The sequence below is a fragment of the Augochlora pura genome, chromosome 7, assembly GCF_028453695.1.
Source record: "Augochlora pura isolate Apur16 chromosome 7, APUR_v2.2.1, whole genome shotgun sequence".
NCBI lineage: Eukaryota > Metazoa > Arthropoda > Insecta > Hymenoptera > Halictidae > Augochlora > Augochlora pura.
The window spans coordinates 40,962,553-40,987,129 of NC_135778.1; the positions used below are offsets into that span (position 1 = coordinate 40,962,553).

Consider the following 24,577-nt stretch of genomic DNA (forward strand, 5'->3'; position numbering starts at 1 on the left):
AGCGTTATTTCTTTCGTCTCTGGCATTCATTTTCCTCTTCCGAATTATCATCCATGAACGAGATCCTCTAATTGTTCCCAGCAACGCATAAAGCATCGCCGGCGAACGATGCTCGACAAACAAGAGTGGCTGCTCGAAGTGAAACGAGAAATAGAGAAGGAATGCAGCCGCGGATCGATCAAACGCTGCACCGGGAAAACGAACAAGATGAATCTACCGGTGAAATTCATTTTGCGCGAAACTCGGAAATAAAACTTTCCCGCAGAAGAGCGAACCGTAGAACGGGTATATTTGGTGGGCCAAACCCATCGAAATGCTTCGACAAGGACAAGAAAATCGGCTGAGATGCAACGTGTCCGATCGGCCACCGCAAATTTCATACGCGCGATTCCTTCGACGAAGTTTCTTTCGCCCTTTGCGTTTTCGTGGCGACTTCTCCCCGGAATTTTATATTGAATTTTTAAAAATTAATTCCTGTGGGTGCGTCAGTAATTATTGTAACCGAGTAAGCCGGCAACAAATCCGGAATATATTAAACTTAATTTATCATATTAATTTCTATATTAATAATATTTCGAATAAAATGATATTTGAGAAATATTTCAAATAATTCCCAACTCTGAGCCAATGTGTCAAGTGGGCCATTAGGAACACGTGTAACGTGCCTGCGAAACGAAAGATCATGAGAAGAATACATACCAAGATCGCGAGTGACATCAACTGAATTTAAGATGACGTCAGGAATTAAATAATATACCGAGATAAGTGAGAGGTTCGACGCGAAAAAGGAAATATCGAAGCGTTAGACGAGTGACACGCTAGCGTTATTTAATGTATCGGCAGCGATCTGCTATACTCCATTCATGTTCGCGAATCTCGATTTACCCTTTCTTTCGCGTCCCGCGAAGCTTGTTGCGCACAGGTGCGACCATGGAAATGGCCTTGAACACCGAGCCTAGAAGCAGGCAAGTCCAGCCTCGCCGCGCCGCGCCGCCTCGAATAAGGAAGCAACCACACACACAGCATCGTGTTCCCAGCGCCGAGTTTCGCCATTGTGTCGAGGAAAAATACCGCGTTCTCTTTCTCGCAATTGGATGCTATCCCGTCTAATGAAAAGCAGCGAAGCTACTTCGAGCCGTAATCACCGGTGACTCATTCTGGACGCGGTGCTCGGACGATTCCTGCCGATCCGTGGTAAGAATCGCGTGAGCATCACGAGCGACGAGCCCACCGTTTCCACGATCGCAGATCAGATCAGCATTCGCTGCGAATCAACGTCAACACTCTGCACGTTAACAGGTATTGAACTGATACTGAACTGGCATTGAACAGGTATAGACAGCTTGAACTCGGAGATAAAGAAAGTCGTAACTCGAGTCGAGGATCATAGTCCGGCTGATTTGCGCTTATTCTCTAGTAAGGTAAAAGTCCTCGTCGTCGAACGTTTCTCAGATTGTCATCGATTTTATTGCAACTGAAAAGTGTTAGGAGTATGGAATAGTCTGTCCTTAAATAAATGTCTAAGTCTGATTACTGTATAACAGTATTTAGTACTTTTAGATCAGCTTTCATAAGCTATATTTATTTTTTTATTGTATTATTCGTCCTATTGTATTATTCTTACTATTGTATTGTTCGTCCTATTGTTTCACGAAGCGGTCACGATTCAGCGATGTTTCATAGTAGGTACTTTAACCTAACTCGAACTAAGGTTTGGAGCTTCTAGTAGGTAGTTTCTCGAAATTTACAATTTGCCGTGTTCCGATTCAAAGGCCCGAAGGTGTCGAAGAGCGGATCCCCGAAGGCCGACAACGAGAGGAGTGCCTCTATTTCTCAGACCCCGGCTCTCCCCGTTTTTCAGGCCGTCACGGCGGACCGACTTTTACCTTCGCGAATCGCGAACGCGGAGCATCTGGCCTTAGGACAAAAACGTTCGAAATAAGCGGAAAAATGTCCGAAAAGGATAGACGGTATCGTAAAAGCATCAATCGCGGGGACGCAACGCGTTCAAACAAGCTACCGACCTTTGTTTGATTACTAATCGCTTCTCACCTCGAAATAATCCAGTGTCGTTACAATATCTTGCAAAAACTCCTTCATATATGCGTGCTTGTTAAAATTCAGAGTTATTAATAAGCTGCAGATTTTATGCGCTTACAGCAAACTCGTATGCGCGAAACGTAACGGGCCGCAGAGTTTAGAAACATCTGATGGAATCAGATCGAGACAATTAACCCTTAGCGGAGGACGACTTTTTCGAGCAAGCGAGATAGCAGGATGAGGCGATTTCCTCAAATGTATCGAACGTCTTGTATAGAAATCAGTCTGCAAAGGATTAACAAGGCAAATCAATTTTTACGGAAGTTCCGTCTGTGTAATATTCGTCCGCATACATTAGAATCAATACTTGTTGATTTTGATTTTTGCGGTGCTAGATAATAAAATAAATATCGCGAGAAAAGAAGAAAAAGAAGAAAAAGAAGAGCAGAATCTATCGCATATCAGAGACGCTACCTTCGCGCAAGGTTTCGTACAAATCGGCTTGTCACAGTTCGGTGATGTTCCTTGTTAGGCGTGCACGTGACGATGCAAGGCGTGCGTTACGCGGCCGGCCGTAGCGACGTAGGCGAGAAACGTGACCCACCTGTGCGTACACGCGCGTGGAACACAGAGGCGCGCGCGCGCGTATTCACGGTGAAAGTATCGATATCCGCACGAAATCGGAGCTACGGGAATGCACCTCGACGGTATTAACCCTTTCAATGTTTAATCCGCGCGTTCGCAGTGGTCCGGACAAAATTCAATTTTTCAACTTTTAGGCGTGAACGAGAATTTTCTACCTATGACAACGGAATACTAACAACCTCAAAATGACTCGAAATGAAAGAGTTAAGTCAGATCTAGCAAACTCCGCGTAACTCGAGACAGCGCTTCTTTTCCTTTGTCCTTCAATTTCGATTATCATTGTTGCAGCCACCCGATGTTACATAGAATCTCGTCGTTTCCACGCCTCCAGGAAACCGTGAACGAAGCGCGCGTAATCCTCGCGTCGCTTTGTAAATGAATCTGTTTATACTAGCTGGAGACGTTCGGTTCTGCTCGCTCTTTACAATTCAGCATTCTTTATTCATTGCTTCTCTAGGTTAATACCTTGCAAAACATTACGACACGCGTATAATTAAGATATTTTTCAAGTTACAGCTTCAAACGAAGATATTAGATTAGATTTCTGAATTGTCGACTCACGATTGCAATTGCCGTTGCTACCGCAAAATTCGCAAGTAAAAATCGTAGACTCTCGAGGACTATGGAATAATCGCTGGCGGATAATGTGTTAAGCAAAAAAATATAATGCGTCAGCAGTAAAAGCGTTAATGCTCCTACGCTCCAATTCGTTCATTTTCTGTTTTAATAGATTGCTGGGGAAATAATTGCGGTTTTGAAGCAACACTTACGTTTCAGCTTCGCGGTATCTGCATTTATTAAATGCTAATCATATTTCATCGTTTTTGTTCTTAAGACTTACTTTACGAGAAAATTTAACCATTGCTTTCGGTTTATTATTATTTTATTAGCAGTAATATCATTATTATTATTATTGTTGTTGTTGTTGTTATTATTATTATTATTATTATTATGTTGATTTTTTGTAAAAAATGAAAAGGCGCGTAGATCGATTTCTAGGATTTTATCCGAATTAAACCGAAACAAAATAATAAAATAACAATGCTACGAAGAGGTTTACGTAAATATCGAGCCTCAATATTGAACTAGAACGGAATGAATGCTTCCGAATCAAGTATCCCCGGGCGGATACGGAAAAATAGGAGAAAAGAGAAAGCAATTTGCACAACTGGAAAAACGAACCGTGTTTTAATAAGTTTCAGCGAGAATGTGCAAAAGCATGAACGAAGCGAAAGAACGGAAAAAGGCGATGCACAAAGGCTGCCCACGCGGCGACAAAATTCCGCAAAAGCTCCATGGATTCCAACTGGGTCGAATTAACGTAGAATCGCCAACCGCGTAGTCACACCGCGACGCGTTTAATAAAGATAATTGCGAAGTCTCGATACCGGCAGAAACGAGCCGGAGAACGTTGCTCGCGACAGTTTGTGCATTGCGAATTATTCTCTTTTAATCGGCCCGTGGCTAATGGCCGGGGACATTGAATTTTTCTCTGCGATATCAAACGGCATTATCAACGTTGAATCGGTGTACTATTTCGAACTTTAAACAGCGGCGTCACTATTTATCGAACATCTATTCGTCGTCTTAATAATTTTAACGAGTTACAAATAATACAGGAAGGAGTCTATATTCTCCGATCTACTCGTTTTCCTGGTAAATGCATCAAATCCGCTGTTGAGTAATTTAAAGCTAACTGTGGCAATACTTTGATCCGCGATTAGGTCGGTCGAGCTGAATGATTTAGTGCCGCGCATAAAATCCTAGGATCTAACACCGATTCGTGAAATTATTAAGACCGAGAATTCATTATACGTTGTTGTGTGTATCATCTATGTACGCACATATTAATGTACTTATAATTTTTCTATCCGATGTACAGAATGTAGCTTCTTAGTTCATAATTGCTATGCCGATCAGACAATTGTATTAGAAATTACACAATGCGTGAGAAATTTATTATTTTCTTCGCTTCGCAAGCGGATAGCACTTTCCGGTAGATCTAATACTTTATCGTGCCGAGGGAAATGCGGCGAGGATCCATTACGACCACTTTATATGATCGCGATCGATCGTTCACTGTCCAAGGTGTGTGCTCGAAAGAAATCTCTCTCTCTCCCTTTCTCGAAGCAACGGAGAGAGGATTACGGGAAAGCATCGAGTACAGTTATCATACAAACAGGAGATAATACTACGGTTGATTAGGGTTCAACGGAATGGAAACAGGAAGCGGTTAGACTTCATTTATGGTGATCGACTCCCGATCGGCATTACACACGTGACCCTCGAGGCGGTCGTTCCCAAGCGTATCGTCAATTACTGGAAATCTCGAAAATCCACGGAAATACGGGATCTCGCGCGGCTTCCTGCTGATAAATCATCACTGACCAGAATATTTGTGACGTCCAACTATGACCGACGACAATGATCCAGTTCATAAACATCGGGCTGGCATAATTTAAACTCGCGCCGAGTGTTTCGTCCCGTCGCGTCGATTCGACGCGCCGTTCGGTGGAAATGAATGCTCGCGAATTGGAAATTACGATCCCATGAATACGATGCGGCGCCTGAAGCGTTCGCCCACCTGAAAATCAACGGAGAACTCCTTCATTTTGGGGAGAACTTCCTATTGGTCCCTGACGTCTATTATTATTTTCCGTCGAAATAGCGGAGATCGTTGTGCAATCTTTTCGTTCAAATCGAATCTCTGTCCTAAATTTCCAACATCCTAAAGGTACTTTTGGACAAGCCCGTGCAACCAAATGGACTACAACATTAGGCAACCGACCTTTTCGACCCTACTCGGATCAGCCCCTACACTCCGTCCGATTTCATGATTTATCCAACAGTTCGAAGCGATCCGTTCGCTAAATACGTAGAACCCGAGGCCAGCCATTTGCGTCGGTTAGCAATTTCCCTATTGAAATGTTTTACGTTGTCGGACTTAGTTTCCATACCGATTGCATAATATCGTCGTATAATTTAACGTTCGAGACAAGGAAGAAAGTCGTTGTCCAAGACGTAAGCATAACAACGCCGCGGACTTTTCTTTATTATCTAGTTTAAAATTCGAATATCTGTGTTCTTTTTAGGGACAATACTTTTCCAGCGGACGACTTCTCTTCAATTACGATTGTCTCGAAAATTGTCTCCGCAAAGTATCGCTATTATCCGGCTTTCAATAGGACAAAGTACAATGCTTGGTTCTCCAATCCCAATATCAGGAGAATTTCAAACAAGATAAGGGAGTTTCGTTAGCTTCTCTTCCAGGAAAATGTAGATAGAGAAACATTACGGATATTTAATTAGACGAACAAGAATCACTAAAGTTTCTACGATCTAATTATTCAATATTTAACTTCTAGATATTTCTCGTACAAGTAACCACAGTGCTTACTTACTTTTTCAAGTATATTATAGTATAGAATTGAAAAACAAATTTGCCTCGTTCGAACGAGCCATGCTTGGGACGTGCGCGTTAACAATTTCAGCGAAGCTGAACCGGACACATGATAGACATAAATTTTCCGTTCTTCTTTTCCCTGGCTGTAGATCAAATAACGAGATACGCAGCTACAAGGTGTGCAAATGTATTTCCCTTTTCCGTTACAGTTGGCATACTATGCTAGACAGTGTTGATCTTTGGAACGCAAATGCGCGTAGCCATGTCGAGAGAGTTAAAAAGAAAAAAAGAAATCTTTTTCCAGCAAACGATGGAATGCGGAGGAGAGAAGAAAATATATTCCAGCAAAAGGGAAGCAACGTATTTTTGACTCTTCGTAATTTGCTGGAGTCTTTCCGAGGTCGGTAACGTCGGGTAACGATCCGTCAGGAAACAGGAATAATTATCCCGGAAGACCGACTGGATAACTGATACCTAGCACACTCTCGAGCTTCGAGGAAAAAGGGAACAGGGGTAAAAGGCTGGATCGCAACTCGGAATGCGTAGAGCCGCCACCGTCGTCGTCGTCGTCGTTTCTTTTATTGCGTCCTAGCTGCGAATTTCCACGCCGTCCTCAATTACAGTCTCTCGGAGCCACCAGCAGCAGCGAACACTCGTCGAGGCGACGTTATCGTCGACGACGGTGCCCTCGCGCTTCTTTCTCTTCTTCCCGTTTTATTTTCTCTGTTTCGGTATTCGCGCGCTCAAGGTTTTTCACCCTTCGCGACGCGATCCGGGGGGGCAGTCGCGATCCCGAAAGACGTCAAGGCTGTGCAGCGAGCGCGGCGGATGCAGATGCTGTTCGATACGAAGCTTCTACTACCCTGGCTTGGCCCAGTGACCCAGTTTTTCGTCGTTCCCGCGCCGCTTTCCAGTCCGCGGCAACGCAAACTGGGCTACGCATTAATTTTCCATTTCTGGGATTCGACGTGGACGCGCGCGTTCAAACGGGATCCACTCGAAAGCTCTTACCCGACCCGAGACAATGCTGCAAGGCGTAGGGGTTCGGATTCTCAAACGCGACGAACGACTGGTCGCGATATAGGGTAGAAAGCACCCAAATACTATTATATTTATGCGTTGAAATGATTGTTCGTTGAAATTGGGGCAGCTACAACAATTGATAAGAATATATGATTTTGGGAAAACCATGATTCTGAGAAGAAGAATGAAGTCGTGACACGAAGTAGACGTGGCAGTAAAATATAAACAGCGATATTCTGGAAATGAAGATTGACTGGTGACGAGGTGCGCGCGGGAATGTTCGATCGATTCGGCATTGGTCAATGGAGGAAAACAAGCCAAAAGTTGCCAAGCAAAGCGAGGTTGATTTCGCGAGCAGCGGACGAATCGGCGTTGAGTTTTCGCCATGGGAATAGCAGACCGATGATGCCCGGAGGTAGTTACGGTTAAGAGGGAAACAAGATAAAAACGTCTAACTAAAATCCGATAGACGACCGAGCACGACATAATCCGCCTTCGTTACGAGCTGGGGAACGTGCGAGCCTTTCTTCCCTTGTATGCGTCTAAATTGCCACGCTTCCAGTTAGCCCTGCTTCCGTTCAGAAGCAGTTGCGCCGATTCTGTGTGCACCAAGAATCTCCCATAATCTCATAGACACGCGCTATTCCTCGAACAAGGCGCTCGAAGAATTAAATTTCATTTTATCGCTATTCCGCCTCGAGCTTCCGCTCGACTACCCGCCGCGACGAATCACGCCTGCGATTCCGCGCCTTTTACTTCTGCCTGTGAATGGGACCCCGAGTTATGGCTTCGACACTCTTCGCTATTTGCCACGATGAAAGTCGGCGGACACGTTAAGACTGTATTTTCCGTACAGCATTCTCTTCGCAAGTGGCGAGAAGAACTTCGCTGTAACTGGAAATTTTATAGCCGACGCTGGGAGGATCTCTCTCCGAACTAGTTGAGCGTTAAACGCGACGACCGAGCCGGCGAGGTGCTCAGTGACACAATAATGCACGCAAAGCAAAAGATTGCAACTTTTCTAATTTGTTATTATTGTTTATAAAATAGGGCTTTGCTCTATAGTAGAGGCTCAACCTTTCTACATACACACGACTCTGGAACCGGCTGTCCAGCAGTCAAGTCGCAAGGATTCTGCTTCTATAGAAAAGATTCATCCTCGACGCACACATCATTCTTATTTCTTCCGTCTTCCACTCAACTTTGCAATTATTTATAAACCAGTTTACCCCTAACCACATCCTCGATGCATTAAGTGGGCCGCGAGGGTGGCGTTTTTTAATTGTCGCATCGTATAGACGATGCTGTAACGCACCGTATAACAGTAACTGAAATTCGGCAGAGCTTCGAAATTATTAGTTACACGGGAATACTGTATGACTAATTTTCCGGTGGATGTTGTCAACGTTTTGACAGTGTCAGGGGCATTGGGCACTTCGAGATCCTGTCAGCCACCCCTTGCATTTCGTAGCCCGCTCGTAAATCCTGTCCACTTCCACTGCAATCGGCTGCAGCGATCTCGCATCCGAGGAAATCGCGAGCCATGTTGCTCGGTAGGGATCCGTGAGAGAGAGAGAGAGAGCGAGCGAGAGAGAGACAGGACACGATTTCCAGTGAAATTGGCAGCTCGGTTTGAAATGACAGTGAATAGCTGACTCGGTAATAGAGGGTTTCGGTGATCAGTTGATGTTGGCTCGCGGCGATGCAGAACTCGTAATGAATATCGGTAATGGGGGATTTTCGAGATTGGGGGTGGCTGGTATAGAACGCGTTCTCCGATAGAGCTCCCGAGAGAGATCGGTAATAAAAGATTTTGGGGATTAAGTAGAACCGTTTGACACCCCAAGTGAAGCTTCTTTCTACGAACTGGAAAACGATTGGGTAGAATTATTGCTAGCTAGATCAAGTTTGCGTGTCGTTCTATATTTAAATATATTTGGAACTTATTATAATTATTAAAAGGGGAAAAACATTTTCAAATATCATTATCGATCTGTTAATATGTAATATCAATTGCGCACTAAACCTGTCGATTTTCTCTTATACCAGGAACGAAGCATTTTGAAATTGCATAGCAGTGAAATTTCCCCGTGTCCATATGAATAATGGCTCCTGGCTATTGCAACGGCGCGGCTCCTTGAAAGTTCTCCGCGCTAATGGAAAGAAAACTCGTTTTGGGCGGTGGTGAGTCAAGCCAAACAACTTTCGAAGTGCAGGTATCTCTTGCGATTATTGCCCAGCGATTTTCTATTAACTTTCCGGCAGGTGCGCTTGAAATTTTCGCATAACCGATCGCGCCCCGCGGTCGCGCGCAACATCTTCCCATTTTCGCCCCGAAACCAGTTTCACGCGTTCGATGCTCGCATCGCAAATGCGCGACGACCGCGATTTGCAATTTCGCGCGAAGGAAATCACGTTATCTTCGTCCACATTGTTATTTAGGGTAATGGTCGAGCATTTTCCGTGGCCACGTATTCTTCGTACTTCACGGAAATAGATTTCGATTATTAGATCGCGCGGAAAGTAATTTCGTTTCTCGAAGAAAATTTCGTTTTGCAAGGCTGCCGAAAAAAAGGACAGTGAACTCGGTATGAGAAGCGATTAATAAAAATAAAGCCAATCTCGAAATAGGAAAATCATTTCGAATTTTTATTTGGTGTTTTTTAAGTCGGCCATCGGGTAGAAAGGATTAATCTTCCGTCTGTTAATGAAAGGGTCGGAAGGGTGGAGATGACAACAGAAACGAAAATTCACTTTCGGCTTTTATTTTCCTAAAGAGATTGCCGTCGAAATGTCAGACGATACTCCTATCTATAGCTGTTAATAAGACGATAACAACACGATAAAGAGATTCATTGTACATCGAAAAATCATTTATACGTCCGTAATTCTCGGTTCGGAATTTTATGGTTGTTCTCGATGCGTTCGTTGCGTTAACACCCGTCGTAAATCACGTTACGCTGTGAACACAGGTACGCGTTGCGTGAGAGGAAAGCACCGTAAATTGTTGATGTTCGACAAAGAAAGTAATTTAATTACGACGCGAATGTTCGTGCCACGCTTTTTGTTCCCCTCCGTTGTCGAAGTTTCGGCTCCCGCGAAATATTGAATATCCCCAGCCGCGTCTTCGTCTTTACGACCGTTCTCGTTTTATACCTTGATTCTCATTTATTAATCGATGCTAAGCGTCGCGGATAAACCTAAAATGGAATGGTAACCGTAAAGCCGCGCGTCGACGGAAACCGAGGGTGTCGCGGTTTATCGGCTTCGCAGCCTAGAGCGCTGTTCGAGCGACACGGAAGAAGCGCAAAATCGCTGCACTCGGCACTCGAACGGTTAATAAACATGTCGGGCGACGTGGACTCGCCCCACGGTAAACACCTGGTTCCGATGGAAATTCGCGAAAACCCGGAGCGATCTCGGTCCTCGAACAATAAAAATTCGCGCGGGGAAACCACGCGACCGGATAGAACCGGCGCCCATTTCCATAGAGTCCCGCGGTTGTTCTCGAGACTCGAGACTCGGCATGTTCGCCGGAGCAGCTCGGCCCGTCACAAAAGAACCAGAAAACAGAAACAAAGAATGAACGGTAGTTAAACGAAAGGTGGGGCGGGCAGGGGGAGGGGGGGAGGGGGGGGGGGGGGGGGGGGGAACGCGGCGAGCCCGTAGACTCGCGAAAACTCGTGACGGCTTCGAAAAAAGAAGCCCGCGGAAAGTGGGCGTAGTTAGAATGCGGCCCGCGCGTGAATTATACGCGACGCGGAGTCGACGCAAATTAAATCCACGACAGAAACGGCGAAAACGAGTTTACGAGGTCTGTCTCTGGACGCGGTGTGTGTGACCGAGGTTGGCAGATTGGGGGACGATGGTTTCGCGATCGTTACGTAAACTCCCTTCAAGGGAGTCTCCCAAGTTTCACGGTTTGTAAGCGCTGGTTTCTTACGCTTCGCAATCTTAGCACCTCAAACCTGTCGAGCACTTGAAACTCGACTGACGCGTGTTCCTTTACAACAGTGTTTAACACCTGGCAATTTCGAATATTTATGGAGCACGTAAGCTACAAGATATGTATATTTATGCTGTATAATATGATATAAACGAACTTCCTTATAGCTCGCTGCATAATGCAGGAAATTGAAAATGCAGAGGACATGTCTCCATTCGCAACTGTTGATGCGATTTCAAATTTAAAAATGATTAAGTGAAACAAATTTTATGACTCCGGCGTGCGTTATAATTAAGCTGCGGAATTCGTACATATATGGTAAAAATGAATAGATATAATTTAAAACAGAGAGAGGATTAAAATAAACAGAAAATATTAATGCACTAATTTGAACTTCTCGCAGGTAATTTGACGAAACAAATAATGCTTGTCTTGTACGCCCTGTAATTGATGCAAACGATTTTTATTTTGCATAAAAATCGGTGGTCCAGTTTTGACAATAATGGCGAAACGTCTAAATACGTTCAGTCTCGACATTTTTATGGACACGTATCGCTCAGATTTCGTGCTCGGTAGATTTGGGGTTAATATCTCGGAATTTGTTTTGCAAGCGCGAGGCGAACGATCGGCCGTCCCAGCTCGTCAATGAATTAATATTAATAGCCGCGTGTGTCGATAAGAAGAGGCGAGCAACCGTGTTTATCTGCGACAGACGCGCACGCGGAACGAGAAACACGCACCGTCCTCGTTCGCGAACAGCCCGATTAAATTTGCTGTTTGAACTTTGCGGAGGTTCGTGAAATCGCTCGAGGTGTCGATTAACCCTTTCCATTCCAAGTCATTTTAACCGTGAATCTAAAAGAAAATTTCTGGCTCATATTACTACCATTCTATGTAACAAAGGGCACTTTTATTCTAACAATTTTGTAAATACTTTGTTTGTATGAAAATTATCTTGAGACGCGATAGAATAATTTTCGCGGTGCCTGAGAATCATCGCTCGAGTGCAAATGGTTAAAGCGACGCCTGCTGCGAGATCAGTTTCTCAGCGAGTTCGTTGGATTTGGTATACGGTGACACAGGGGGAACTCGGATACCCCCGGAATTCCTTCGGCAAAGGGGGCGCAATATTTCGATCTCTCCGCGATCTCTTTACTCTGAAACCATAAACCCTTTTTTCCTGTGAAAATCTCATTTATCACGGAAAACAATACTTCTCTCCGGAGCGGTACCAAGGACACTCCTCAAATTCCCTACCATAATTAAACGTGGTGAATATTCTGATATTGATTTAATTTACCGTGCAGTATTCGCATAAAGCATGTCCGCGACTAGAAACATCTTCCACCAGCGCATTTTATGGAAACGTTTATCGACCGGTTGCTAGTCAAAAATATAAATATTCTAGGACGTAAATTAGCTTCTATCGACCATAAACAGGCGCGACAACTGAGAAAAATATGGCCGTCGTATATCGAACGCAGCTTTCTATCAGAGAAGCGACCCTAAATTACCAGGTAGCTTTACGGCTTTCCGGAATGGCGAAAATGTGTGCACGTATCAGAATTGACTTTGTACGCGTTTCGCGAAATCGTAACCAAACCGGATATCTCGACCCACAGAAACGGACGAGTTGAAATCCACGGACGCAGATCAAAGTCGGGATCGCTCTAAAATGGCGGCATTCGATACTCCGCGAAAACGAAATTAACCGTCGATGCTCGATATTCAATTAAACTGCTATCGGTTTCTAACTTTTTATCAGAAAGTTTCCGGTAACGCAATAACGAAGGCCATCAAGCCGAGCCTGTGTATCCGTCAAAGAGTAACGAAGTTAAAGCTCCAGTTCCTTTCAAATTGATCGATAAATAAATTACGACGGCTGCCGTTGTTACATTTCGCTAGAATTTCGCAAGAGACCCGCGACAATCGGCTGGTGTCTGCTCGCGATGTAAACGAGCACGTCGACTGTATTTATTGTAGTAGAAGCGTGCGAGAAACCAAAGATTTCAGCGCGCGGCGTCTCGAAAAGTGAGAGGGCCACGGCGGACAGAGCGCTCGTACCGAAAGGGTTAGTTCCTGGAAGGGTCTCGCGAGGTCCCTAAAGATTTCGAGGTTTCGTGGACCCAAAACGCGACGCGGCTTCTCGAAATTCTGGAGATTCTCAAAGTTCTCGAGCTAGGAGCTAGGAGCTAGGAGCTACGCGATATAGTTTACTGGCACCGAGTATCGGGTTTTCGCACGCGTCTAGCATTTCCATGGAAATTATAGAGGGTTTCTTGGCCGGCGGCGTCTTCCTCGCCGGGTCTCGTATAGTTCTTTTTGCGGACGGGGTTTTCGCGGCCGACCGAAACGAGCGGTCGTGACACAGGAATTCCGCTGGCGCGGCGGAAACCAGTCGTCGGAGGAGGAACTACCAACGCCGCTTCGACGCTCGTCACTGCGAGCTAATCAGCCTCCAGCTGCGCTAACTACGCGTCGGATTGCGCGAATCATCCCCGTAATTTGTCTGAATTTCGGTTAACGACCAAACACGAGGAAGTTGTTCGCGAAATCGTGAGACAAATGACCGTTGACTCGGATCCCCGCTACAGTCCGCTGCGAAACCCCACTTACCGACTCTTTAAGCACGCTACTCTTTCAGGGTGTCTCATCGTTTCACCCACTGGACTGCGAATCTTTGAAGAAAAGAGTAAATATAGAGGTTTCGAATTATCGAGTTTCTAGATTAGGCTTTAGAGACAAGTCGGATATTAGACTTTGAATAAGTTGGTCGTCATATTCATGAGCAACGTTTTGATAAAACGAGCGTTCGCGATAAAATTATCGAAACGACTGACTCATCGAACAGTGAAACGCTTCTCATTCCTCGGAAAGGTGAGCGTCGATTGCAACGCAATTATGGTGCATTTGGCAGCGGGTGACGGAAAGGATCTGTCCACTGATAGAATGCAAAGTGCGGAGCAACGCGGCCTGCTGCGTACTATTAATGGAAACAGAAGACTAGCAGAGAACACGTTTGTCCCTCGAACGCTCTCTGACAAGCTACGAGTGGGGCAGAGTAATTTCAGGGTCTGCGTTAAAATTAATCTTCTGGTTGAATGAAGCTGATACACATGGCAAGTGGAAAGAAGCTGCATCGAAAGATTGGTAAACCGGCGGCGAACAGGAAATCGTTTGAAATCGTCCGTTACCGTTACTGCTCTTGGAAAATGCTCGGACATAGAAGTATGACTCTAATCAATATACTTCTGGCTTCCTATACTTCCTTTACCGTCTTCCTCAATCTCTCAAGTATGCGCGAAATATAAAATATGCAACGTGTTTTGAAGAGATTCGTTGCTTTAATAAAATGCAAAGATTGTAAAAAGCATCGCTCTGATTTAGCGCTTTCCATAAAGCTAAATAAAAAGTTAAGGACAAAAGTTAAAGAACGTGTTACGCACGGATACAGATTCTTCAGTGTGGTAAACCTCCTTTACATGGAAATATCGATCCTCGATGTAAATATTGATTTTACTTGCTTGCAATTCTTCTTTTAGCGTGCGCATTCAGCGATGTATCCGTAACTACCCTCGGGTATGCGATGCAAGCCCGGGGGAACGTGATTCGATCAAATAAATGAATTAGTATCCGGCTGATTTTACGATCATGAAATATCGTGTCCGCGAGCACGCGCGCTCGCGCAGTTTCTTTCCAACACCCTGTATAAAATGTGACACGGCTAAAACAGTCGACGGTGTATTAACGTCCCTAGAACACCCGTCCATTACAGCTACCGTGGGTTCTGCCCGTCACTGTCGAACAGAATCTTGGGGTGTATTAGAGCCCCGCTGTTAAAGTGGGTCACACCGTGCGCGGGACACCGTTGTATCTCCGATGTGTATCGTCGACCGCTCGTTTACAAGCATTTCCAAACGACTGTGCTTTGTACGGTAAAGCGCAAGTCCGCTGCTCCGGTGCACGCTGCCGCCCGCTACCGCCCGCGGTATTTACGTCCTCGATGTTAGGCCTCAAAGAAAAATCGGCCCGGGGCTAATGGGACGAGAATGTATATTAATCTGATCAAAAGCCCTAGGTGGTGCCTTCCGTCGCGTCGGGCTCTTGCCTTTCGTTCGACGCGTCCTGTGTCCGTTTCGCAAAGGAACTCCGCATCCGTGTAACGCGCGTTGCTGCCTCCTGTTAATCTTATCGGCTAACGCTGCTATTTCTGCGAGTCCGCTTGCTTATTTCTCGACGTTACTGTTATTCGCTGCGAAAGCGGTCGCCCAGCTGCGGAGGAGCCTGTGTGTTTCATAGTATTCGATGAAGACCGTGTTTTGGTTTTGTGACCTACAGTATTTCCATTTTATATAAGCCAGCGCATTTTTACTGTAATTGTGTCATCGAATGTTGTGACTAATTGTAAAAATTATTTTCATTATCCAGAATGAACAAAGTACTTTTCTCCGCGTTATAGACGTACGTTCGACGTAGCTCTAAAATATCAATCCCTGTTTCGTTGTGTAAAGGAGGCATGATAAGCTTCTTACAGATAACTGGGAACGTAAAGAACCGAGACATTCACGCAGTCACGCACCGGAACGTTGAGATACCGTGTAGCATTCGGTTCGAAGCGAGGAAAATTTTGTTCTCCAGACTGATCAGTGGAACAGAAGTGTGAACGACTTGTCGGGAACTGATGCATCTCGTTATACGGCACTTCGGCGATAGACCCGCGTGTAATAAATAACGTAGAAGCGATTGTGTGAGCGAGGAATGCGAGGAAAGGGTGGGCATCTTCGCTCAGTGTTCCCAAAGTTGTTACAGAACTAAGGACACCTAATGCAGAGTTAGAAATTTATAGCAGGACTCGAGTACTGCAATATCGATTTCAGTTCTCGAAACGGTTGCGTGATATTTTTATTTTAAACTGCCGCGGGAAAATGTACTATCTCCCTCTTTGCATATTCGTTCGTACGTGGCTCAAGATAATAAACTGCAATTTCTGTGCCATTACTCTTATCACGATATATTTTGTAGGTGCTTAGTTAAAATCTCGTGTTAAGAGCAGTTAGAATATTCTATTTCACAGAGTGTCAAATATAATTCTACTTATTCCATATAAAACGGTTTATCTATTTGAAGCTTTATCTTCTGAACGATCAGAAATGTTGAGACAATTTAATTAAGGAGGTCGATAGAAAGGTAAGCCGCAAAGCCGTCAACTCTTGTTCCCTGACTCAGTTCTCTCATTGTCTTCGCGATAAAAAAGTCTCGCGGTGTTAACTATACTCGAGTTTTTGACCGCGACGAATACGCGCAACTCTCAGCCGTATTTCAGGCCGATCGAGCAATCTCGAGAGACGCGTTGTTGAATCGGGTTCCGCGTGTTCCGGATAAATCGAACGGAGGTTCTCAAATAAATCATAGAGCGTGGCGAACGATCGTAAGGTCTCTCGCACGTATGTACGCGCTTCACCGATGCTTGCCCGTTTTATTTCTACACCGGCAATGAGTAAAATTGCGTAACCCGAGGTTACGAAGCGCACAGCCGGTCGGGTACCGTCCCTTGACACTCGTATTTATTTTCGTGATTGCCATCAGACAGGCGCGGTGAAGTACTTTGCAAGTCCGAGATAGCGATCGTTCAAACAAGACGGTCGGTTCTCTCGAGTCCTTTTGTAATTAAAGCATCGCCGGGGATATTCAGGGCACCGAACTTCTTGCGGGGCGGTTTCCACCCGTTCGTGGACGGGATGCCCGACAAGAAAGAATACGAGTCGAATATTTTTCTGCCAGCCGAGCCGTGTAACCAATGTTACACTGAAATTGTATCGAGATCGGTGATCGACACCGCGTTCTCTTCTTGGACAACAAAGACTGCGTTCCGATAAGATTAATCCGCGGTTTCTGTCGGGCAATGAGCGATTCGCTCGAGTTACGGAATTCGGTGGCTCGTGGCCGAACAGCGTTGACGTCTGTTGTCGCTTGGAACACGCGGAGACGTCTATCCCGAATGATCTCTCAAGGCCGGAGGTCCTTTAACGCATTCGCATCGGACTATTTAACAAGAGGTTACCTTCTGCCTCGGCATTATCGCGCCCGAGCTTTCCCTAAACAAAATAATTCGTCCAATCAACGGCAACCTGCGCGCTGCGTCAAATAATTCAGATGCCGACATAATCCGACTGTGACCGACGCGTTTCCCCAAAGCAATGGCCCCGCCGCCGTGTTCGTTAATAAACTTTGGCGAATCGGAGCGTCCGAGTCGATATCGGACAAATATTCTGCGCGATTCTAACCAGCTTGTAAAAAGCAAATATTAATCCGCAAACACGAATAATTTCGGCGCCTCGTGTAAACTTGAAGTTCGGCCGCGAGTTTGCTAACAGCGGAGGGCGGTGTTTATCGTGGCGCTGTGGGCTTTCGTTTCGCCGGAATGACCCCTTTCCGCGTGCAATCTCAAAGGGTTAATGAAGTTACGCGTGCACAGGAACGATTTACGCGGACGTAAAGAGGCGGCTCGTCTCGAAGATCGAGACGGACGACGAGCAGCCGAAAATTGACATCGTTCAAAAGTTTGTCCAATTGTGTAACTACCAAACGATTATCCGGAACGAAGAAGGCCGATGGCGTGGGTAATCAACAACATTGTGCAGCGATGTAGGCAAAATCGTATCGACGAATGCTGTCACGCGGGTTGAGGGAACCGCAGCATGGTCCGTTCGAATGCCGTTTGATTAACGAATGAGACTTTGAATAGCACACGCACTCCGCTTGCGCATCAGCCGACGCGTCGACGTGCTCGTTTACTTGCCGAATAAAATCTCGCGGACAACGCGAACGATCTATCATCTTCCACCAATCTTTTTTTCTGGCCGGTAGTTTGTAGATAACGAGCCTGGCAGTAACCGCCGTTCTAACGTTTCCGTGTCTCGACGCGTGCATTACGAGCTCATTACGACTCTCGTGACTGAACTTATACTTTTGTTCGTGAACAATCTTTCCAAACGAACTAATCACCCTCCCGCGGCGAACTTTCATAATACTTGGGCAAAGATTTCATGGAAGATCTACTAAATATGAATATTATTAATCTCTTTTAAATCGAGATCGAATTTGATTCTTCTGTTATTAAAGTCGCTAGACGAAAGCGAATAAAGAGAATAGGAGAAACGAAAATTGTTTGGTTCTATTAGGGGAAATATTGAGAGCGAATGAGGACTAATCAATGCAGCGTGATAGGCATCGTGGTGCAACGGGTTAAGCAGATTCTCAGCATCTACGGGTCAAATGGCAAGGAAAATCTGTTTGTTCGTTGAACGAAGGTGTGGTGTTTACCTCGTAGCAAATGAAGACCGACGGGTTACAGCAATCGCCGTAACACGCCAATGACCACGCGATAGAAGTAATCAATTGCTTCACCGAGAGCCAACACTGCATCATGAAAATGGAGATTTTTCGAAGGACGGTCCGAAACTAATCAAACCAACACGAGAATACATTTGCAATGCTATTAAGTTTTGTTTTCACCTCTAGAACATTTCGAAAAAATTTAGCAAATGAACAACAATTTTGGAAGAGGATTCTCTTTCTTCGCATTATTTCGGTATATATGTTGAACAAAATTTCGTATAATATCTTCCTCGTGATATTCGGAGAATTTATTCGAAACATTTCCCGAATTGAATTTGATTGGAAAACTGCTGGGATCGAGCAACTGTAAGTTGAATAGAAATTTTGCCATTAACAAGCTCGTGGACGGGTGCGAGGAAACTTTCGTTGGGTATCGATTGACACTGCGGCGGACATGCCGAATAGCCGATTCGAAGATACGTGTAAACGCACGCACATCGTTGCATAAGTATATCCGGTGTGGAGAGGAAGCCGACCTTGGAATTTCAAACGATGGAAACGCAGAATGAGTACGCGCAAACGATGATCCGCGAGACGATCGCGGTTCCCTCGACGCGATTAACGCCGCGTCGACCATAAAGTGATTCCGAATACATATCTGGGACCGGGGAACCCGCGGTCGAACGTTAACGGTGCAAACCTATTCGAGGGAACTCGATAAAATCGCACCGCGATGCGCGAGCATCAGAATTTCGTTCGCCGCGTTTTACCATGCGATGCACACGCTCTAGAGAAAGTGGAACGCTCGGCGAAGATGAGGTTCTTCGTGCGAACATTAAAATACACACCCGACAATCATCGCTTATCGATTTCTAACGCGATGCTAATCCCGCGACGGTTTCGCCTTTGCAGAAGAACTGGAACAATCCGTAATTCCCGGCGGATATCGAGAACCGACGGATGCGGCTCAAGAATCGCGGATGAAAATGCTAATTACCGGCTGCCGGTGCAACCATCCGTCGAAGACGGAGAGCCGAAAATAGGCGTATTCGTAGTTTCCAGCCTGGATTTTAATCGGAGACCGGCAAAATTTTATTCGGGTCACGGACAAGAGATAAAGACTAACGAAGAAAAATTCGATAAATATTTATTCGAAACAATTCGAATAATGTCCAAATCTGGTTTCGGATCACTTCCAATAATCCTCGGATCTTTTACGTGGCCAGGCTCCCAAGACTCCTTAATTAGACTGTCATCTACTAATTATTTGAATAGGCTAACGCACGAAGTCGCCGGATAAATAGCAGCGAAGTGATTAATCATCGGATACTTGAGAAAACTCTTCCGGGTCTCGAACGACCCCTCCCGTCGTCGTTCAAAGCTGAACGCGAGCGATCCTCGTGCGCAGCAGTTCGGTGATTAAATGAGAAAACCAAGTGGTTGGGAAGTGAGAGCATTTCGTTTAACATTTCGAACAGTCATGCGAAATTCTTAATTACACCGTACGCGAGAGTTTCCCGTTTCGAAGCGATTCTCGGCGCTGGATTTCCGCGAACTATTACACGAGCCGCGAGGAGATAAAACGTTGCAAAAACAACGCGTATTTATGGAACATTTTCCGAGTGGCCTACTTTTTTTGCGTCACACTGTGCACAGCCGATGGTTTGACATACTACATGGACTTCGTTTCACGACGCACACCGCGAAATATCGAAGGTCTCTAGGTATCGCGCGAGGGATGAAGCTGCGCATTGTTTACATGCCTCGATACTATACGTTCAATTAAATATACAATTCTTTTCGAGAGCTTTGTCGTGGCGCACAATGGTTCCAACAAAAAAAAATTCCGTAGGTGGAGCAAAAACAGTCGCTTTTTTTTTTCTTCGTAGAAACAATGGCGCGCGCGCGTTGTAAAGCGCAGAACGAACTGTTGCTGAAAAATTGCAAGGGCAAACCTCCAAGACCTTCTATGCGGAATTATTAAAACAGAAGCGAGGAAATGCGGCTATTTTCGGAAATTTTATCGTTCGCGCACCATATTTTATCAGCATTTTTGCAGTGGACGACTAACAGTAACAGGCAACAAATATTCAACGACTCGATGTGTACTCGTATAAATCAAGGGTACGATAAGATAATGAACAAAAGTATCTATGATCGCGGTGTGCTATATCTGGAAGCCGATATGTCCACGGCGATGGCTATCTGTGCAAATTTCAAATGTTTTAATAAATTGCCACTTGAGTTAATCTATTAGCAGAGAATAGTCACTGAAGGCTTTGGACAGTCGTGTAACTTGTTCGTGTTCAATCTTCTTAATAACCTTTTTAGTAGATTACAGAGCATCCGTTGGAGATTAAAATGGCTACGCATGATGTCCAACAACGAGAAAAAAAGCTCATGTAATTTCACATCTTAATCAGGTTGTCGAAGAATTGCAACAGTCGATCTTCTTGGGGATGATTGTTTTGCAGAGAACAATGCAGAGAAACATCCATTGATTATAATTCCACATAAAATAATAAAATATTGAGGAAACATGTGTTTGCGTGTGTGTTATTTTTCTTTTTTATCATTCAGTCATTCGGTCAGTCAGTAATAACCACTCTGTGGAAGGCGAGATACCTAAGATACGTATCAGGATAAGATATTGAAAATAAAAGAAGTTGCAGGCATCTCAAGGGAACTCGACAATTTTACAGTGGAACAAATAGCAATTTTATTACCCTCGGATAATTGCCGAGGAATGTATAATTGAGGCGAGATAAGGTAGAAAATAAGCTACCAGTTCGTGTCTCTTTGTACGTTTCGATGACTAAACGACGGAAGCATAGTCCGGAGAAATCTTAAAACGACTTTGGAAAAATAATTCTCTGTCATACTTATTGTTGGATCCTTTTCTGCGTTGAAAGTGTGCGCTCTTTTGTTTCATTGTAGTTCCTATTGTTTAACCATCTATATTACGCTTTACTTGTTCAAGAAGTTTATTATTTCTGGAAAACGCTCCAGTTTCGTCTCGGATCTAGCAACGGATATCTACGTTGAACAATTTCAGATATAAACAGCATACTTCTCGTGTTCGAAAAATTCCATCCAACGAACTGATTGATAAAAACATTATATTTTTCCAGTGTTCGGAGAGATTGGTCAACCAGTGGACGGAACCAGTCGTTGCAATATATTTCTTTAAATTCTTTTACTGGGTGTTACGGAAGCGATTCAATAATTATTCACAATATAATAAAAAATTAAACAAAAATGAATTTTCTCTTTTAATCAGTTCAATTAGTGTCGTGTCTCCAAGGTTTTCTAGTTCATTATTTTCTACTTCTATTATTCGGTAGTATAGTGATTGTAGTAACGCAATCTTATTCACAGTTTCAGAGAAATGTCTCTTTCCGCAGCTCTTGGTCAGCAGCGCGTTAATGATACCTTAAGGTCTCGTTATTATTAGAAGAGAAACTTTGTAGTGCACAATGCTCGTTACAGTGAGATGCGATTCGACAAGTTAAAGCTTGCAATACGAAGCAAATGCCAAGGACTGCTGCATACCGTGTATCCACGCAGTTGAAATTCTACAAAAGAACATTTTTGGTTCGTCGTTCAACAAAAATCATCTTTTCCCAAGACTATAAAGAGAGCATTGCGCGACGATAAACATTATTGTTATTACAGCAAACGTTGCAATCGCAGGGCGAATAATTATTGACTCACCCTCGTAGCATTTGCGACATATCGATCCACTGGTTAACGAATACGTACATAATGTAAATCTTAATCTGAATGTAGAGCAACGGTAGCCGAATACGAAACTCCAGTTGTATTTCATGAAAAATCGATGAAAAATACGTCGAACATTTTTCTGGCGCCGCTGTACGAACGGTATTCGTTTCTTAGATTATTATCTACCATAAAAATGGAAATAATATAGAGGATTGCAAAATTAACAGAGTGAAATAAAAAGCTTCTTCGTACAATAATTTTAATAAGCCACCGTTTCATATTTAATCCACTCGTACCTCGGCATTGAACAATCTACCTCCAACCGTACATAAATTTTCTTTTCAAATAATTCAAAGAACTCGCGACGAGAACAAACCAAATTAATACTGGGACAATATTCCAGCACTTCTTTATGAAAATATTGCGAAAGTCTCGCATTTAGCACCGTCGCTCTACTGATTCCATTAACCGGTAAACAAACTTACAATGCTAATTGTAAAACATTATATAAACAAACGTAATACTCACTGCCTCGTGGACCGAAGAATTTGACGGAAAATTCGTTTAATCCTCCTAGTATCGTCACCTCATGCTTGCTTTCTATTCTGTTTGAAGACGTGGGTTAAGGAAAACAGTTAATTTATCGGTGAACACACAAATCAATTGATCCTTGTACAATGGAATAGAACAACGATTCTCCTCGATTTTCTATCCTCGATTACCGACGGGTAGCTTTACGAAGAGCTGCACGAAGCTCCATCGAACCTTACACGGGTAATTGCGCGACGAAGAGTGTCTATCCCTAGTCGTACGAATTTTCTGCAAGCAGCTTTCGCGCGTGCTGCTAAGACGAGACAATAATTCCAGTCGATCGGAGAAGAGCAGTGATCTAATTATTTATCGACTAATTTTGCACTCGACGGCGACCGCATAATTCCATGCAAGAGGCGTCTCTGCTCGTTCTCTGTTATACGTCGGCGAAACTTTTCCTAAACAAGTAGCTCGCGAAAGAGGCAGCGCGATCTAATAGGTTGCGCGAGATGCTCGAACAAGAAACGAAAACGGTGCGCGCAAATATTTAACGTCGACAGAGAAACGGTGCAATGAACTTCGGGAAACCGATTGCCGAGAGAACCGGGAATCGTGTCAGAAATCAACTGGCAACGTTATTTTCACCGATCAATGCGACCACGCAACACACAGCTCGCGTGACTAAACCCGATCGCATCGGTTTGCGTACCACGATGACGCAACGGAAAATTCAAGATTCTTGGCTACGACTCCATTATCAGTCCCTCGAACCATTATCAAGTGCTAACGACTCCTCCGGACGCCGCTGTGTTTCCACAGTCTATTCAAAGCTACGCGTTTCCAAACAATCTTAACCTTTAATTTACTTTTCATTTATTCGATAGACGGAAACAATGTTCCATTGCAAGCGTATAATTTTTCGACTGCGGATCATTACGCGAAATAAAAGTTATACAGCTCGAAAAATACGTGTGTCGGATTAGCGTAACAATTATATTTCAAATCTGAGAAAATAATTCCGTCAGCCATGTTAAACAGTAATTAGACCGCGCATTTTATACTTTTGTGAGCGAAATGAATGGGAGTACAAAAACTGTGGAAGCGTTGGAAGAAACGAAAAAATTTTATTTTTACTCCGCTTCGTATAATTGCCTCGGAAAATGTATATTTTCCAAAAGGATCCACGAATTATTTTGTTTAAGCACGAAAACATCTTTATGCCGCTTAATTTCCCTCATGGTTCTGTTTATACACGGCAAGCTGCAAAATTGAGTCAACGCTTTTCATATGGTATAACCTCGTTCAAACTGGACTAAATCAATTTCCCTGTTGATCTGCTGATCCGGTGAAATTGGGCTAAGTTTACGACGGAGTAGATATAATACGCGGTACCGTTTTGTCATAGTACTCTATGGCAGTACGATTTCAGATTTCTGTCGAGGTTTCGCAAATATGATAAGAGATGCTGTCGAATAATTATCTTCGAGTCCGGCGGTACGATACGTAGGAAAATATAAATCTCGCATCAATGGAAACTCTGCAGCGCAAAACGATACCGAGTCTTTCTATTATCTATTATCGCGCAGATGCGGCATAAAAACGGCCTCGTGTCCGTCGTGCGTAATTTTCCCGTAAAATTGATCCGGCGAACAATTCTTGTGGACAAGTCGAGCAAGAATCGCGTTCGTGCATGGTTGAATGGGGTCGAAAACCGAGTCCGAAAACAAGCAACGGAACCGGAACAGAGCGAAAGAACGGAGCGGGCCGGCGAGCTTTGGGGGGGAAAGTTCACTGAACAGTATTTCACGGGGCTCTCTCGTTACATCGGAGAGAAAATAAAATACACGAGGGAGAAGAACTCGCAATTTCGACCGCATTCTTATGAATTCGCTGCGGGGGAGAACGAAAACATGGCGCCGGTTACGCAG

The 24,577-nt window shown here is 44.3% G+C and overlaps 1 protein-coding gene across 1 annotated transcript in view; it reads right to left on the bottom strand.

Annotated features, from left to right (window-relative positions):
• The window catches only part of Ubce2h (ubiquitin conjugating enzyme E2H), a 50,066-nt gene that overhangs the window by 14,990 nt on the left and 10,499 nt on the right, over positions 1 to 24,577 (bottom strand). The window contains exon 2 of the mRNA XM_078186076.1: positions 22,647 to 22,723. Within this exon, the coding sequence (XP_078042202.1) occupies positions 22,647 to 22,723 (77 nt within the window). The remainder of the gene's footprint in view (positions 1 to 22,646; positions 22,724 to 24,577) is intronic.